At 26.8% G+C, this 14,962-nt stretch overlaps 2 protein-coding genes and 2 long non-coding RNA genes across 5 annotated transcripts; 3 read left to right on the forward strand and 1 right to left on the reverse strand.

The window, feature by feature from the left end:
- The first annotated feature begins 1,800 nt into the window (after positions 1-1,800).
- LOC132921864 (uncharacterized) lies at positions 1,801-5,146 on the forward strand. The gene is made up of 3 exons (XR_009660965.1): positions 1,801-1,973; positions 4,417-4,526; positions 4,951-5,146. It is a non-coding gene; the product is annotated as an uncharacterized LOC132921864 (long non-coding RNA).
- Positions 5,147-5,587: 441 nt separating this feature from the next.
- LOC132921863 (uncharacterized) lies at positions 5,588-6,604 on the forward strand. The gene is made up of 3 exons (XR_009660964.1): positions 5,588-5,724; positions 5,814-5,929; positions 6,019-6,604. It is a non-coding gene; the product is annotated as an uncharacterized LOC132921863 (long non-coding RNA).
- Positions 6,605-8,901: 2,297 nt separating this feature from the next.
- On the forward strand, positions 8,902-11,065 carry LOC132921621 (transcription elongation factor 1 homolog). 2 transcript variants are annotated; one of them, XM_060984746.1, is made up of 3 exons: positions 8,902-9,891; positions 10,065-10,221; positions 10,830-11,065. In XM_060984746.1, exons 1-2 carry the CDS (start codon positions 9,776-9,778, stop codon positions 10,195-10,197), a joined length of 249 nt encoding a protein of 82 aa, XP_060840729.1. In that variant the 5' UTR covers positions 8,902-9,775; the 3' UTR covers positions 10,198-10,221; positions 10,830-11,065. The 2 variants fall into 2 exon arrangements, with proteins under 2 accessions (XP_060840729.1, XP_060840728.1); XM_060984745.1 differs by having other exon boundaries at positions 8,910-9,891; positions 10,065-10,226.
- Positions 11,066-11,352: 287 nt separating this feature from the next.
- On the reverse strand, positions 11,353-13,778 carry LOC132921620 (E3 ubiquitin-protein ligase parkin). Its single transcript, XM_060984744.1, has 8 exons — positions 13,367-13,778; positions 12,912-13,268; positions 12,703-12,842; positions 12,444-12,642; positions 12,121-12,258; positions 11,938-12,054; positions 11,613-11,697; positions 11,353-11,558 (listed from the first exon to the last, which is right to left on the reverse strand). The coding sequence occupies exons 1-8, from the start codon at positions 13,565-13,567 to the stop codon at positions 11,455-11,457; spliced, it is 1,341 nt and encodes a 446-aa protein (XP_060840727.1). The 5' UTR covers positions 13,568-13,778; the 3' UTR covers positions 11,353-11,454.
- Between the last annotated feature and the right edge of the window lie 1,184 nt (positions 13,779-14,962).

Raw genomic sequence — 14,962 nt, forward strand, 5'->3', positions numbered from 1 at the left:
ATCTATCATCTATGGTAATCATTAATCTTCGATATTCGTCGGAGACGATTGACGGTTGTAATAATTTTAACGGAGAAAAAAATAATCGTTAACCGTACTTTAATATATATAATATTTTACACGCATATGCCGTTCTGTTCAGCTTATTTTTATGAAATATCTCAATATCTTCAATTCGAAGCGTGGTAAAGACGGACGAGGAAAGGTGTTCCTGGGTCGGCGATGTGGTTACTGAACTTGTGGACATTAAATATGAAACAACTAAGTTTCACAAAAATAATCGATGTTTACGTGAGTTTGATTTTCTATACTTTTAGAGCTTTAATTTACTTTTTTAGACATAAAATAAATACATACTTATTGCACCGGACAATCTGCTACACGCCTGGTGACGTATACGTATGCATATTTTATTCCCAAACGCGCGATCCATAAAATTCGTGAGACCAAAAATACATAATCGTCATATTAGTATATTACCAGACCCATTTTATAGAATAATAATTTATATTTATATTAATTGTATAAATAGCATTTTTCATTTTTAATTGGCCGAGTACCCGACTAATATAAGTTTTTTTTATCCTTAACAAAAATAAAAAGTTTTTCGAAAAGACGCATTAATATTTTTTTATAATTGTCTGAATTTTGAATTTTTAAGATATTGGATATTCATTTCATATTTCTGTGATAACTATTTCTGCTCAACCGTTTTTTGTTTTTTTGTAGTAATTTAAAAACGAATAACTGTAGTTATTTGAAAATTTCACCAAATGTTAATGTTTGCATTTCTTATACATATAATAATTTTCAAAATATTTCGACTATACACTTATAGGATAAAATAACAATAGCATATTAATAGAATAGATGCATATTTATTATATATATATATATATATATATATATATATATATATCATAAATGTTTATTGACTTCTACAAGCTGTTACCTCGATGACAGACCTATATTTTATATTCGATCGTCCAGTCCAATGAGATTGTCAGCAACCGGCGGGTTATTATATATACGACCCGTTTTAAATTCTAAAACACTGAAATTTTTTTTTATTTATATTTTATTAATTTAAAGTTCCAGACAATATTTTTTTCCATAGTAAATAATTTAAGAAATAAGAATATAAAATTTTCATTTTTATCTGGTCTGCAAACTGTTTTTTAATTTGTGAATGTGGCCTGAGAGTTCAAAAAGGTTACCGATCATGCATTAATGATGAAATTGCCAAGAATAAAATAAAGTCGTTATAAATACACCTTAGAATTTAGATCCTGATTCCTAGATATGTAGCGAAAAATGTATAATGATTTTACAATTATGTAGTTTATTTTCTGTCTGCCATGAATTCTTGTAACAAATATGATCTATTTGGTACTTTGGTTGGTAAATAGTAAAATAAAATAAAACAAATTCAGATCTCGCCATAATATCGGAAAAACAAAAAAGCTGGAAACATTACCATATTTATATGGTTTTATTTTTTAGTGAACAATTTTACCAAAAAACTATTGAAATAATAAAATTATAATTAAAAAAAAAAATTCAGGATATACAATTATTATGGTTTTACGTATGAAATTAATTAAATACCAAAAGTTTCGTATGCAAGACAGCTGAGATATAAAAATAAATACTATAATATCACATAGAGTTCTATAAAAAAATCATATGATCTATCACATTATTACAATATTTACCATCCGTGGCAATCGACAATCGTCGTCATTCGTAGAAGACGATTAACAATTCTAATAATTGTATTGAACAGTCGTCAAACAACAGCCTTAAGTACATGACAAGTACTCTCATTTTCATATAATACTTCAATAATTCCATTCCGAAGCGTAAAGAAGACGAATTAAGAAATAAACTAGCTGTTTCTTTAGTGGCTGTGCACGTTTGAACTTTAATATGGCACAGCTTGATTTCGCCGAAAAGCGTCGAAGAATACTTACGTAAGTTAATTTTCCCATAATTATGGAATATTAAATTTTTCTTTTATACTTAAAATAAATATTTATTGACGTGTACAAGCTTCTATACTTGGATGACAGACTTATATTTTATTTCCAATCGTCCCATGCAATGGCCGGCAATCAGTGAGCTATTATCTACGGCCCGCTTTAAATTTTAAAACGACGAATTTTATTTTTAATTTAAAGTTCTAAACAATATTTTTTTGCATAGTAAATAATTTAAGTATATTACATTTTTATTCTTTTCTTGCCCACAAACAATTTTTAGTTAGTGAATATGGACCGAGAGTCCAAAAAGGTTGACCACTGGTCCAATGTATAAAATAGCCAAGAATAAAATTAAGTCGTCAAGTATACTTTTGATCCTGGACATAGCAATGAATGTATATTTATTTGACAATTGTGTAGTTTATTTTCTGTCATAAATTATTGTAGCAAATATGATCTATTTAGTACTTTGGGTGGTTAATAGTAAAATAAAATAAAAAATTTCGAATATTGTCATAATATCGAAAACACAAAAAAATAAATGTATCATTACGCTATATACTTGTATAATATCGACAAAATTAATTTTAATTAAAAAATGCTAATTATAGAATTTTGAAAAATTTACCAATTATCTACATTATGATTTCTCTATAGGTAAATTGTATAATTTTAAAAGCATTTTCATTATTTAAAACAATTCAATTTTTTTTTTTTTTTTATTAAGCCGAAAAAAATTATAGATATGCAAATATGATTTAAAATTTAATACAGGCTTCTTCGTCAATCGTTCACTAATTTACTATAATAAAAAATGTATAGTTACGGTATATTTTATAAACGTTTAAAATTAAAATTTTGATTGTATTCGGCTAAATCTATAAAATGTTCAAATTAATTTTTTCGTTAGATATTCATATAAATATTTTCTTTTTATATCTACAATTTAAAAATATTATATTGGAATTCTCATTAGTTTTTTCTTAACCTAAAAAAAAAAATAATATGTTTACTGAAAAGTCACATTATTTTTTATGACTATTTGAAGTTCAATATTATACTTATAACTTATAATTTATACTTATAAATGTTTGTTATACACCCACCCTAAAAATAAATATTTTTTCTCAAATAATTTTTATATTTTGTTATAGTTCAAAAACGAATAATCTTAGATACTTAAAACTTTAATTAAATTCTTATGAGAGTATTTCTTACAAATAGTATTTTTTCAAAATATTTTGAAATTATGTATATTTACGATATTATATATTTTGTTATTATTTAAAACATTATTTGTAGGGACATACAAGTTTTTTGTACATGTTATACTATGCGTACACAATAAAATTTTTGACATACGTAGATTAATCTTAAGATATTATTTATTAAAATTATTTTACGAAAGGGTTGTACCTATTGACTCAAAACTATATAACAAGAATATAATACGGTATAAATTATATTTATTATTTATACAATATTATAATAATAATTATGATAAATGCAATGTTTTCGGAAAAAATGTAGCTTGTCATTTTGTCGAACTTTACACAAAAAAATAAAATAAAATACTTAGCAATATCAATCAACATATAATATTATAAGTCATAATACATCAAAATTATACTTATTAATGAAGGTTGACTGACTGTCTCTTTCAAATTCAAATTTCACACACTTATTGCAGTAATAAACTTAATCACTAATGTATAAAGCAACAATGTAATAATTACTTCTTTATCTTTAATTTAATTTAATTTTTGATTATTTTGTAAAATGGTACTGAAAATTGAATTCCTCAAAGCATTGACTAGGTACTATTTGTTACATGAAACCATAATACATAAAATGTATGAATTTGTTTCTATTATGATAGGTGTCTTCAGATATATATATGTATAAGTTTACATGTAAGAATATGTAAGATTAAGTTAAAGCACTGCGTGATTAAAACCAAAAGAATGCAGAAATAATAACTCAGAAACATAACGATATTAATCATAATTCTTTTTTTTTAAATATATATAATAATATAATTATTTTTGTTTAGTTCACTATTTTTATAGATTAAATTAAATAATTTGTAATCATCTTCATTAGAATAAAATATTAATACTTTGCAATATCTATAAAGATTTGGTCTATAGTTTATATGTTTCAATTTTACGTTAATATGTCAAACAGCTAAAATAGAAAAATAGATCGTATAATATCACAAAGAGTTCTATAAAAAAAAACCATAGATTTATCATATTATAATATTCGTCATCTGTGGCATACGACAATCGATGACATTCGTCGAAGACGATTAATAATTCTATAATACTCTTAATGAACAGTCGTTAAACAACAGTCTTCAGTACATGACAAGTACTCTCCTTTTCATTTCGTGTTGTTTATTTTCATTAAATATCTTTATACTCCCATTTAGAATTATGATGAAGATCGTATGAAAAAAATTTGGAGTTTCTTCATGGTGCATCACTCCATATACACTGTAGATTGGTACAACTCAGTTTCCCGGGAAGAATCGACGCTTAAGTAAGTTTTTTTTTATTATTATTTTTTGGGATTAAAATTATTTTTTAAACTTAAAATTAATTATATTAATTTATATGAACAATCCGCGCTAGTCGGACGATGTAGTTGATGTAGACGCATATTTTATTCTCCAGGGTCCGATGAAAAAATAATACACAATGCCTACTTATTTTACTCATTAGTTATAGTAGACAAAAATTGTGAGAAATAACAACCATATATTATTCGTATTATTCGCGATTATATTATATTAGAATAGTAGTAGAATAGTACACCTTAGATACTGGATGTGGACGTAGCGAAAAATGTATAATGATTTTACAATTACGTAGTTTATTTTTTGTTTGTCATGAATTCATGTAGCAAAAATGGATCAATTTGGTACTTTGGGTGGTAAATAGTAAAATAAAACACAAAATTTCAGATCTTGCCATAATATCGGAAAAACAAAAAAACTGAAATAATTACGCTATATCCTTCTATAATGTCAACCCGCGGAGGACGATTGGCAGTATCATTAAGAAGCTCATCTGAATAACAAAAATAATAGTGTCGCAAGGCTGTGTTTGTTTATTAATATAATTTTTTGAACAGTAGTACAGTATATTATGAATATTTACTTAAATTATATTTAATTTTTATGGTTTTTTTTTCAGATAATATACTGTACTACGGTTGTAGGTGTTCTTTATATTTTAATAATACGTTGATAAATTACCAATTTTTTCAATTTTTTTTTCTTATCACAAAGCTAGTTTGTCTTTGTGTATGTTTAAATTTATATTTTTATAGTTATTGTGCTGTTTAACTTTCTTATAAAAGAGAGTGAGGAATTAAAAAGGTGGCCACCGAACAGAAAGTTAAACTGCAATATACTATAATCTTTTTAGTTCTTGTTTACATTTTTAACTAATAAATAATGAATATAAAATTTCAAATTAATTTAAATTCAAAAATAAAAGAACACCAACATAGATTTTTTAAACATTAAAATTTTACTATAAATTTAAATTACATTTAATTAGCACATTATTTGAAGTTTTATAGGAACCGAACATTTGGCTGGATCATGGACTACCCACCGACGGAGAATTTGTCATTGAGCTGATGGGAAATGTGTCGGCACTCGGCTTCGTTTCAACCCGGAGGAAGATTGGCAGCAGCATAAAGAAATTCAACTGATAATCAACTGTCCAAAGTATTTGTTTGTATTATATTATAACTTTTAGAATCGTAGTAGGTACAGACGGTACAGTATACTATATATAATTATTTAATATTTATTAGTGAAGAAGAATTTGTCACAAAGCTGATGGGAAATGTGTCGGCACTCGGCTTCGTTTCAACCCGGAGGAAGATTGGCAGCAGCAAAAAGAAATTCAACTGATAATCAACTGTCCAAAGTATTTGTTTGTATTATATTATAACTTTTAGAATCGTAGTAGGTACAGACGGTACAGTATACTATATATAATTATTTAATATTTATTAGTGAAGAAGAATTTGTCACAAAGCTGATGGGAAATGTGTCGGCACTCGGCTTCGTTTCAACCCGGAGGAAGATTGGCAGCAGCAAAAAGAAGCTCATCTTAATTTAGTTGTCCCCCCTTTACGCATTAGCGCTCATCTCTCATCCACTCATCCAACACATTCACTATCGCCGGCCGGCAACACACATATATTATACACATTACCCGTTTTATATTATATAATATTATTAACACCTACATAGTTTAAGTTATTGTATATTTTTTTTTATTATTTGAATGCATTCATATGATCAGTTGTGTATTTAGGCATTTTAGGATAAGAGCAACACATATTTTGCCGCCTCCCCCCATTAAAAAAAAATTAAAAAACTTCTACGCCGCGCAATAGTGGTCAAACTGTTAATACCATAGAATACCATGTTATATAAATACTATAGTATTTTATATCTCTATGGCACACATATGTTGTGAAAAATATTAATGATTGACGTCACTGCGCCAGTACTCATAAAGTACAAAATAAAAATTTGCCATTCTGGACAACTGAACCCAAAGCCCCTACCTAAATACGCCCCTGCATATGATGCGTTCTCGCTTACGATGTGGATTAGGCCTACTGGGGACACCACAATAAAAAAAACGCGCCTCGTGTAATACCTCATAAAGTTATTAAACAATACGGACAATGTTATTGTACGACGTTTAATAATAAAGGTGGTGTGGAAAATTACCTAACACTGTTATTCTTATCTTATATTTTTTTTTTATTAAATACCAATTAAATAATTATTTATTATAAGTATTTCAATAAAATAATATTTAATATTTAAAAAATATTCTTTGACTTGTTATAAAAAGACTCCAAGTATAGTTATTATATTAGTTCTTATTTTACAAATACACTAACAAAAGCGGGTCAAGTTTAATATTGCCAGAAATATTGTGTGTATCTATTACTTTACTTAAAACATTGAATTTACACATATTTTTATTTATTAATTATTGTGTATTTTACTAGGTAGCTGAATTACCCGGCGTTGCCCGGAAAAACTCCTTTTAAGTGTAAAACGCTGTGGAAGCGTTGTCGAATGAAGAATGTTTTTTTAAGTGTAAATTATATAATATTTAAATTTGTAGTCACATGTGTAAAAAAAAAGCTTAAATATTTTAGATGTTACGCGTGTCCGAACTGCTGGTAGTACGGAGTGCAAATGAATTGAACGTGTTTAGTGTATAGGCACCGTGGCAAGGCAATGGGGAGATAACTAATAATTAGAATTTGTATGTGTACTGATTTATGTTATCGATTGCTATTGTTATTATTATATGAATATAGATATACAATTTACACGTAAAAATGTATTTTCACCGATTTCAACCCTTTAAAATCAAAATTGTTAAATAGTCAAATAGATGATTTTTTTGAAAATTCAAAGTTGTATCCAAACTAACATTTGACGAGTAGTTTTTAAGTTATTTAACATTATGTAGTGTATTAAAAATAAGACCACCGTCCATCCATGATAATACAGTAGAACGTCGGTTATCCGCACCACAAAATTGTTGTACAAATTTATTTTTAGTTTAATTTAATTTAGTTATCGTTAGTTATGTTCGTTTTGTCGTGTTTATATTATATGAAATGCGAGATTATTTTATTATCTACTATGGGCCTCTCTAATGTATCATATTATAGGTACGTTTTACACACAGTAAATTAGTTTTTAAATTTATTTTTAATGCTTATTTGATTATCAGCACCCACTCGATCCCAATTAATGCGAATAATCGATGTTCTACTGTATATAGTTTTCGAAAATATGGGGGCTATGCTAATTTAAAAAGTATGTTGATTAGGTAGTATAAATTCATCAATATTTTATACTTTGCAAAAACTGTTTTACTGTAATTACTAGATTAAATATTACTTACATAGTTACCTCTATTTTTAAGTTTTTTTAAAACATTTTTCAGGATTATTATGTGGATGTAGTTTGATAAATATTTTCAAAAAAATTATTTGCTTAATTATTCTCAATATAAGGTTATTTCTCATTTGAAAAAATAAGTCTATACCGTTACATGACATAGCTTAAACAATGTACAACTTCTGTGTATTTGAATTTAAAAATATGGCCTTTAGGCAAAGTTAACTCTAAAATTTGAAAGTCCAACATAAATTTATAAAGGAATAGGTGGCCATACAATGCTTGTAAATAAGTATAGGTCACAATAAGTATAGTAAAGGTCACTCTGTATAATATAGGTTTTAATGTACTTACCTATTATAATAAATAGGTAATTGAGCAAGTTCTTTTAAAAATGATATATAAGTTCTACATTAACATAATCGATAATTCATATATCGTGTATATCAGAATATAATGAAACGTTACTACTTATTTAAAACATCGAATCTAATAACATAATTAATGGAATTAGAGATTTTAATAACGCCATGTAACTTACTTATACTTCATACTATTTCATAATATTTTTAACATTTAAATTGTTATTTAAGTATTTTTTTTTAGACAAGTTTTTCAAATTACCGCCAATTTCTGGGTACCTAAATGACGTGGGAGATTATAGTTAATATGGAATCTAAATTGTCTTTGAGGTTCTAAATGTCCAAAGGGATCCAGTTGACGTACGGGGATCTACTTGTCGCGGGATCTAGGTGGTACGTAACCGGCCCGGATATATATATACGGATATATCCGTGCTGTAAATAAATAATATTATGTACTCTAACTTCTAAGCGCATAGACTTATAAGTCTATGTTTATTGTTTAAGCGTGGGGTAGTTCTTCACTTGTGATAATAGCACAGATTAAATCTCCTAAGAGCCAATGAAATAGGAAGGAGATACAAATATCACATTCCAGTTTTGTACTTTTAAATTTTATTTATTTATTTTAAAATTCAAATTTTATTTTATAGTTACTAAACGATTTTAAAATTTTAAAATTATTCTTATGAGTCGTTTTTTGGAAAACTGTGAAATATTGGACGACTGGGGTAAGATACTAAGTTGAATATTTATGATTTGTCAATTGAGGTCTTGAGATTTCTAATACTTAGTTTTATATTCTTACCCGCAGTCTTAGAAGATGAGACCGTGTTCTTTCGTACATTTTTAATACAAAATACTAAATAGATTAAATTTAATGGGCAAAGTTTTTTTTAAATCGAATGTCAACATTTTGGACCGTGTACCCAAATTTCATATAGTTATAATATGTTGTACACACTGTAACGTTTATCAACAGCCGGCATTCAATTGTTAATTATTATTTATGCAATACCTACTTAATTCCATTGAGGATAGGACATAAACTCGTGAAACGATTAAAAAGAATTGTTTGGATTTTTGTCTTCTGGTTCTAGACTTTAGCAGGTTCAATTTCAGCTACAACTACGATAATAAATGTAATAGTGACTATATACTATATATAATGACTAATAAGGAGTAGTATTTCGTTATTTACAGATCTTTTCCAATGTGATTTGTCTAGACGTTTTTACTGTTTATATTCTATCCCGAATTCTAATTGAATATTAATCAATTTTCAATAATGTCGATGCATTAAAAAACTAGGAGTAACAGAAATAACATTTTTTCTTGGTGCACAATAGATAATTTTCAATTTTTTTTTTTTTAAATACATTCTGTTTGCAATTCAACGAAATTTAAAGTTCTTGTAGCGAAATAGTTTTAGTGAATTGTGTTGACCACTTATCCAGTCACCCAGTGCGATGGGTCGTAGGAAAAGTAAAAGAAAGCCGCCCGCGAAAAGGAAAGCCATAGAACCTCTAGACACACAGTTTAACTGTCCGTTTTGCAATCACGAAAAATCTTGCGAAGTCAAAATGTAAGTATTGCTATCAATCGCCAATCGGTTTTAAGGTGTGTGGGAATTAAAAACTGAATTATTATTATGAACTGTCATACATATCCTAATTTAGTGCAATCTGAATCTGTTTTTACTAAACATTTATATTTGTACACAATTTTAAATTAATAACTATGTCTGCAATTGCACAGGGACAAAAGTCGAAACGTGGGAAAAGTGTATTGTCGTGTTTGCCTTGAGTCGTTTCAAACGACTACAAGCTTTTTATCAGAACCAGTCGACATATATAATGATTGGGTAGACGCTTGTGAAGCAGCTAATTGATGATGGGTGGCTACAGAAACAAGAGTAAGGTAATTATATTGTAATGATGTAAACCATTAAGTTTTTATATTTTATTACAGTGAAAACTCTCTATTATGAATTTGAAGGGACCAAGAGATTTCTTTCGCTATAGAGTTTTCGTAATAGAGGATATAAAAAGTATAATAGGTGTTATAAATCAAACCAATCATTATAACGTGTAATTTACGTTACATAGATTTTTTCGTTGTAACAAGTTTCTTTTCAAAGAGTTTTCACTGTATAATATATTATCAAAACGTATGTCATCTTTTATTTTTTCTGTATTACCTACCTAAATATGATTACCTATTTAAACTTAAAATAAATAATTATCTTTTGGCCTGTAAAAATACACGTGCAAAATTAATTATATTTCATCTCTAACTCCATATATTGTTACTGGATTATTGGTAACAATATATTTCATATTTAATAATATTATGGAAATTATTAAATACTTATAAAGTATACTGGTTAATATGTCTGTATTGTATAATTGTTATCATGTATTGGAACAGAAAATTTTCTTATAACTAAATCTATATAACTTGTATTTATAACACATCTCATCAGTCATCACCATATTAAAGTACTTTTTATCTTTTTTTCAGATAAAACAATAAATGGAAACTAAGCCAAAAACATTTTTAATTTTAACATATTAGTTTGTTTCTTATAATTATTGTTGTAGTCACCCTATACGATTCATAAAAGTATAAAATATTATATTTAAATACCAACATGATTTTATTTTTATTGTGGTTATTTTTATCTACTTTTATTCATAGATTATAAAAAGAATACAAATTTTAAGAATTTAATTAATAAAACTTGACTTGATATTTTATTAATTTGTTTTTATAAAAAAAAAAACTATATTTTTATCTGTATCTAGTAATTTTTTTCTTTCATTGTAGTATTTTTTTAATTTCTATTACCATTGTCTTTTTAAATCACATATTTTTTTTTATACTACATATTCTAAATATGCTTTTCAAGTACAACCAAAATTATGATTTCTAATTTATTATTCTTTTTAACTATCAAACTGTCATATTATTTTTAATAGTCTGCAAAATGGTAATTTAACAATGTATTTGTATATAAAGAAAAAAAGGTTAGGGACTATAGGAGTAATTATGAAAATAATACTTTATTACAAAAAAAAAAATATTATGATTAAGTTAAATATGCAGTAAACATTTAAATAAATACTGAAAAACTGAATATAATATTTTAACTGAACCAGTGGCTACCCATACACTCCCTTGTCCATTCTGTTTGACACAACCAACACCATGGAAATGAACATCGTGTACATACCATGTGCATACAACCTCCTTAAAAATAATAAAAGAAACAATAAGTCATATAAAATACTCAATAATAATTACCATCTCGCTCAGTGGCTGTACGGCATTTTGGACAAGGTTTTGTAGACACTTTGATCTTGACTTTACTCGCATCATCCCATTTAGACTAAAATATTTACAACAAAATTTAATTTTTATTACGTATATCCAAAATGGAATAACAAAATAACTAGTTGTGCACAAATAGGCATAGTCAAATCAACTTTTTCAAGCATAACTGAATGTCTTTACTAGTCTCAGAGCAATCAAAAACCAACTGCACAAAAACAGACCCAGTCCCGGTTTTTTTTATTCCAGTCCAAGTACATATTAAATAATATTATTATTAATAATCAATATTTCATACCTGTGACACTAATTTAGGGTCAACTGAATAACCAGTTATATCAATAACTAATTGCTCTTCTTTTGGTAAACATTCACCAATGTGATAACCTTGGAGACATTTCTTACAGAACACATACTAAAAATTAGAAAATAATTTGCTTAAGAATCTTTTTGAAATAAAAATTCTTTTAAACAGTATTACCCCACATCCATTAGTACACGATACTTTGTCACAGTCATCATCAACAAGTATACCTGCACCGCAATTAGGTTGAGGACATAATACACCACCATTATTAAGTACATATTCTTCAGTTGCAAACCTTTCATACATTTCAAACTAATAAATATGTAAAAATTGTAGAAAACAATATCACATAATAACAGGGTATTTATATTTTATGGATGTCAACGGCTAAACTACAAATATAGTAGAAGTTAATGATTTATTTTTTATTAATTATAGATATATGACTGTTTGGATATTATCAAATAAGATTAACTCTCATACTTAATGATACTTACATGATCTTTACTTAACACTTTAAAATGATAGGGTTGGTTAATTAAACTGTTAGGGCAACCAGCTGGACATGGTAATGTGTAACCAAGATTATAATCAAAAATGAATCTTCTTTCTCGTAGTCGGCTAACTGCATATTCACAAAAACATTCTAAGCAGGTTACATGTCCATCATCACATGGATATACAAATACTTTTGATCTATAAAAATATATATTAGGACATAACCATAAAAATATTAAAGTAGTATTACATTATTACCTAACATCAGTACAAGCTAGACATTGGATATCATGTAAGTTATTTCTAATCAAATGTAGTGCAACTGCTTCATCATTTTCACCTTTGGTAACATGTTCAGAACATTTGAAATAAAATTCTGACCATCCAACCTCTCCATCCTTAAAAAAATGAACAATTACAAAATAATAACAAATCAATGGCATCAAATTAAATTTAATAATACATACTGTACATTGATTTATCTCACAATGTCCAGTAATTCTTTTAGGTTTGAGCACATCATTCCAGTTTTTTGGATCACCGTCCACGGTAAATGCACCACTCTTACATTTGAAGCATCTTACACGGATTTTGCCAACAGTTGTATTGGCACAAGGTGACGTGCAGTATACATAAAAATTTATAGCTGCACGTTTTGTGTCATCAAATTCTTCGTCTTCTTCAATACATGTGGAGACACGTGGCTTGCGTTTAAATGACCTGCGTCTCGACTTAACAGCATGTAACACAGTCTGTTCTGCTAGATTATATTCTTCCAATAATTCTGAGTCTTGCAATTCTTTGCCAGCAAATATGATTATCAGCTATGAGAAAAAGCATAATCCGTGAGTAAAATAAAAAAATAGGATATGCATAACCATAACGCATAGATTATCAATAACTTATGAGTAAGCCAGCAAACCTCTTCAGGAGTCATACCCAACTTGGGGGCGACAAACTCTTTGACGTCTCGGACTTCCCATTTCGGATCCAGTCCCACGGGTACAACAGTACCGGTATTTGTCTTAACAAATATCAACAGCGAATTCGTGATACGCCTGGCGAATATCGTATCTAGAATACGACGAATAATATTCAACAAGCAATCCAACAAATACATCATGCACTCGGTTTACGAACAATTGACAAACATTTTAATTTTATCATCGTTGATATTTATTATCTTTATACAAAATAATGTAGAACATAAATAATAAACATGTTTGTTGTAAATCATACACATAAATTTAATTTAAAAATTAATATAATTAATTTATATGTCTGATTATGTAAATAGTAAATACCCAATATCCTCATTTATTAAAAATTGCAAATTGGTTGTTATCATAATTCATTTTTTAAACGATCAAACCGCGGGGTCACGCGATAACAGACATGTGGAGGTTATTTTTTCCCGGGGATTTTTATTCCCGGATTCGTGACAATGGTGTGTGTACACTGAACTGTATACTATACTGTATACAGTTCAGTATGTGTGTATGTACACTTTAGATCATATTCTATATAATATGAAGTATATATATATATATGTGTACACGATAAGTGTAGTTAATAAAATTACAATATTTATTTCTTTAATTTGTTATAATTTGTAAACGAATAACTGTAAAACATGAAAATTTAATTATGTTATTTTTATAATAATTTTTTATACCTATAATGTAAAATGTTCTAAATATTTATTTATATATTATTTATAGATAATTCAACAATTTTAAATTTTATTTATAGATTACGATAAACATTTATTGAATGATTAAAAATGTTAAAAAATTGAATGCAAGATTCCTAATCTTAATAAACAGAGAATTAAAATTTCATTAGTAATCGAAAAAACTAAAAGTGAGTCGTTGATCGTTATTAGTTATTACTAAGGATTTCTATGCAGTAAAAAATTGTAAAATATGCATTTTATTTACAAAAATATGTAAAAATAATTTTTTTTAATATTAGTTAATATTGTTACATGCTATTATTAAATTATGTTTTTTTAAATTTTGTATTAGTATTATGTTTGAAAATTATTCAATTAAATTTTTATTCGAATAATTATTTAAATAATATTTTTCCCAACTCTGAAATATAGTTTAAAAAGTGCCTAAATATGTTCAAGATTATATCTTGTCTAGAAATTAATATTTAGCGAAAATGAAGTATCCATAGTAATTTTAGAATTACAATAAAATAACAAAATCATAAATATCGTATTATCATAAATCAATTTTACTATTATAATAAATTAAACCACTAACTTATTTTATACTTCAATAAATCATTTTTAATCAATCAATAGGCCATGGGCGGTATTATTATTACATTAGGTACTAACCTACTTATATAGCACATGCAGTATATAATATATTATTTAAATTTTCATAAATAGCTGAATATATGATTAAATCTATATAAGAATTTATAATAATTATGATTTATACTCATTATCGACTAACATGAGAATATAATATCAGAAAAACAATACCAATAAGCTATATTATTA

Source organism: Rhopalosiphum padi, chromosome 2 (genome assembly GCF_020882245.1).
Source record: "Rhopalosiphum padi isolate XX-2018 chromosome 2, ASM2088224v1, whole genome shotgun sequence".
Taxonomy (NCBI): Eukaryota; Metazoa; Arthropoda; class Insecta; order Hemiptera; family Aphididae; genus Rhopalosiphum; species Rhopalosiphum padi.

Excerpts from the sequence above, each read along its gene's own strand:
- LOC132921621 (XM_060984746.1), top strand. The coding sequence starts at position 9,776 with ATGGGTCGTAGGAAAAGTAAAAGAAAGCCGCCCGCGAAAAGGAAAGCC. Across the intron at positions 9,892-10,064 it reads AAATCTTGCGAAGTCAAAAT|GGACAAAAGTCGAAACGTGG; the intron begins GTAAGTATTGCT and ends GCAATTGCACAG.
- LOC132921620 (XM_060984744.1), bottom strand. The coding sequence starts at position 13,567 with ATGATGTATTTGTTGGATTGCTTGTTGAATATTATTCGTCGTATTCTA. Across the intron at positions 12,643-12,702 it reads CTAGCTTGTACTGATGTTAG|ATCAAAAGTATTTGTATATC; the intron begins GTAATAATGTAA and ends ATATTTTTATAG. Across the intron at positions 11,698-11,937 it reads ACCCTAAATTAGTGTCACAG|TCTAAATGGGATGATGCGAG; the intron begins GTATGAAATATT and ends TAAATATTTTAG.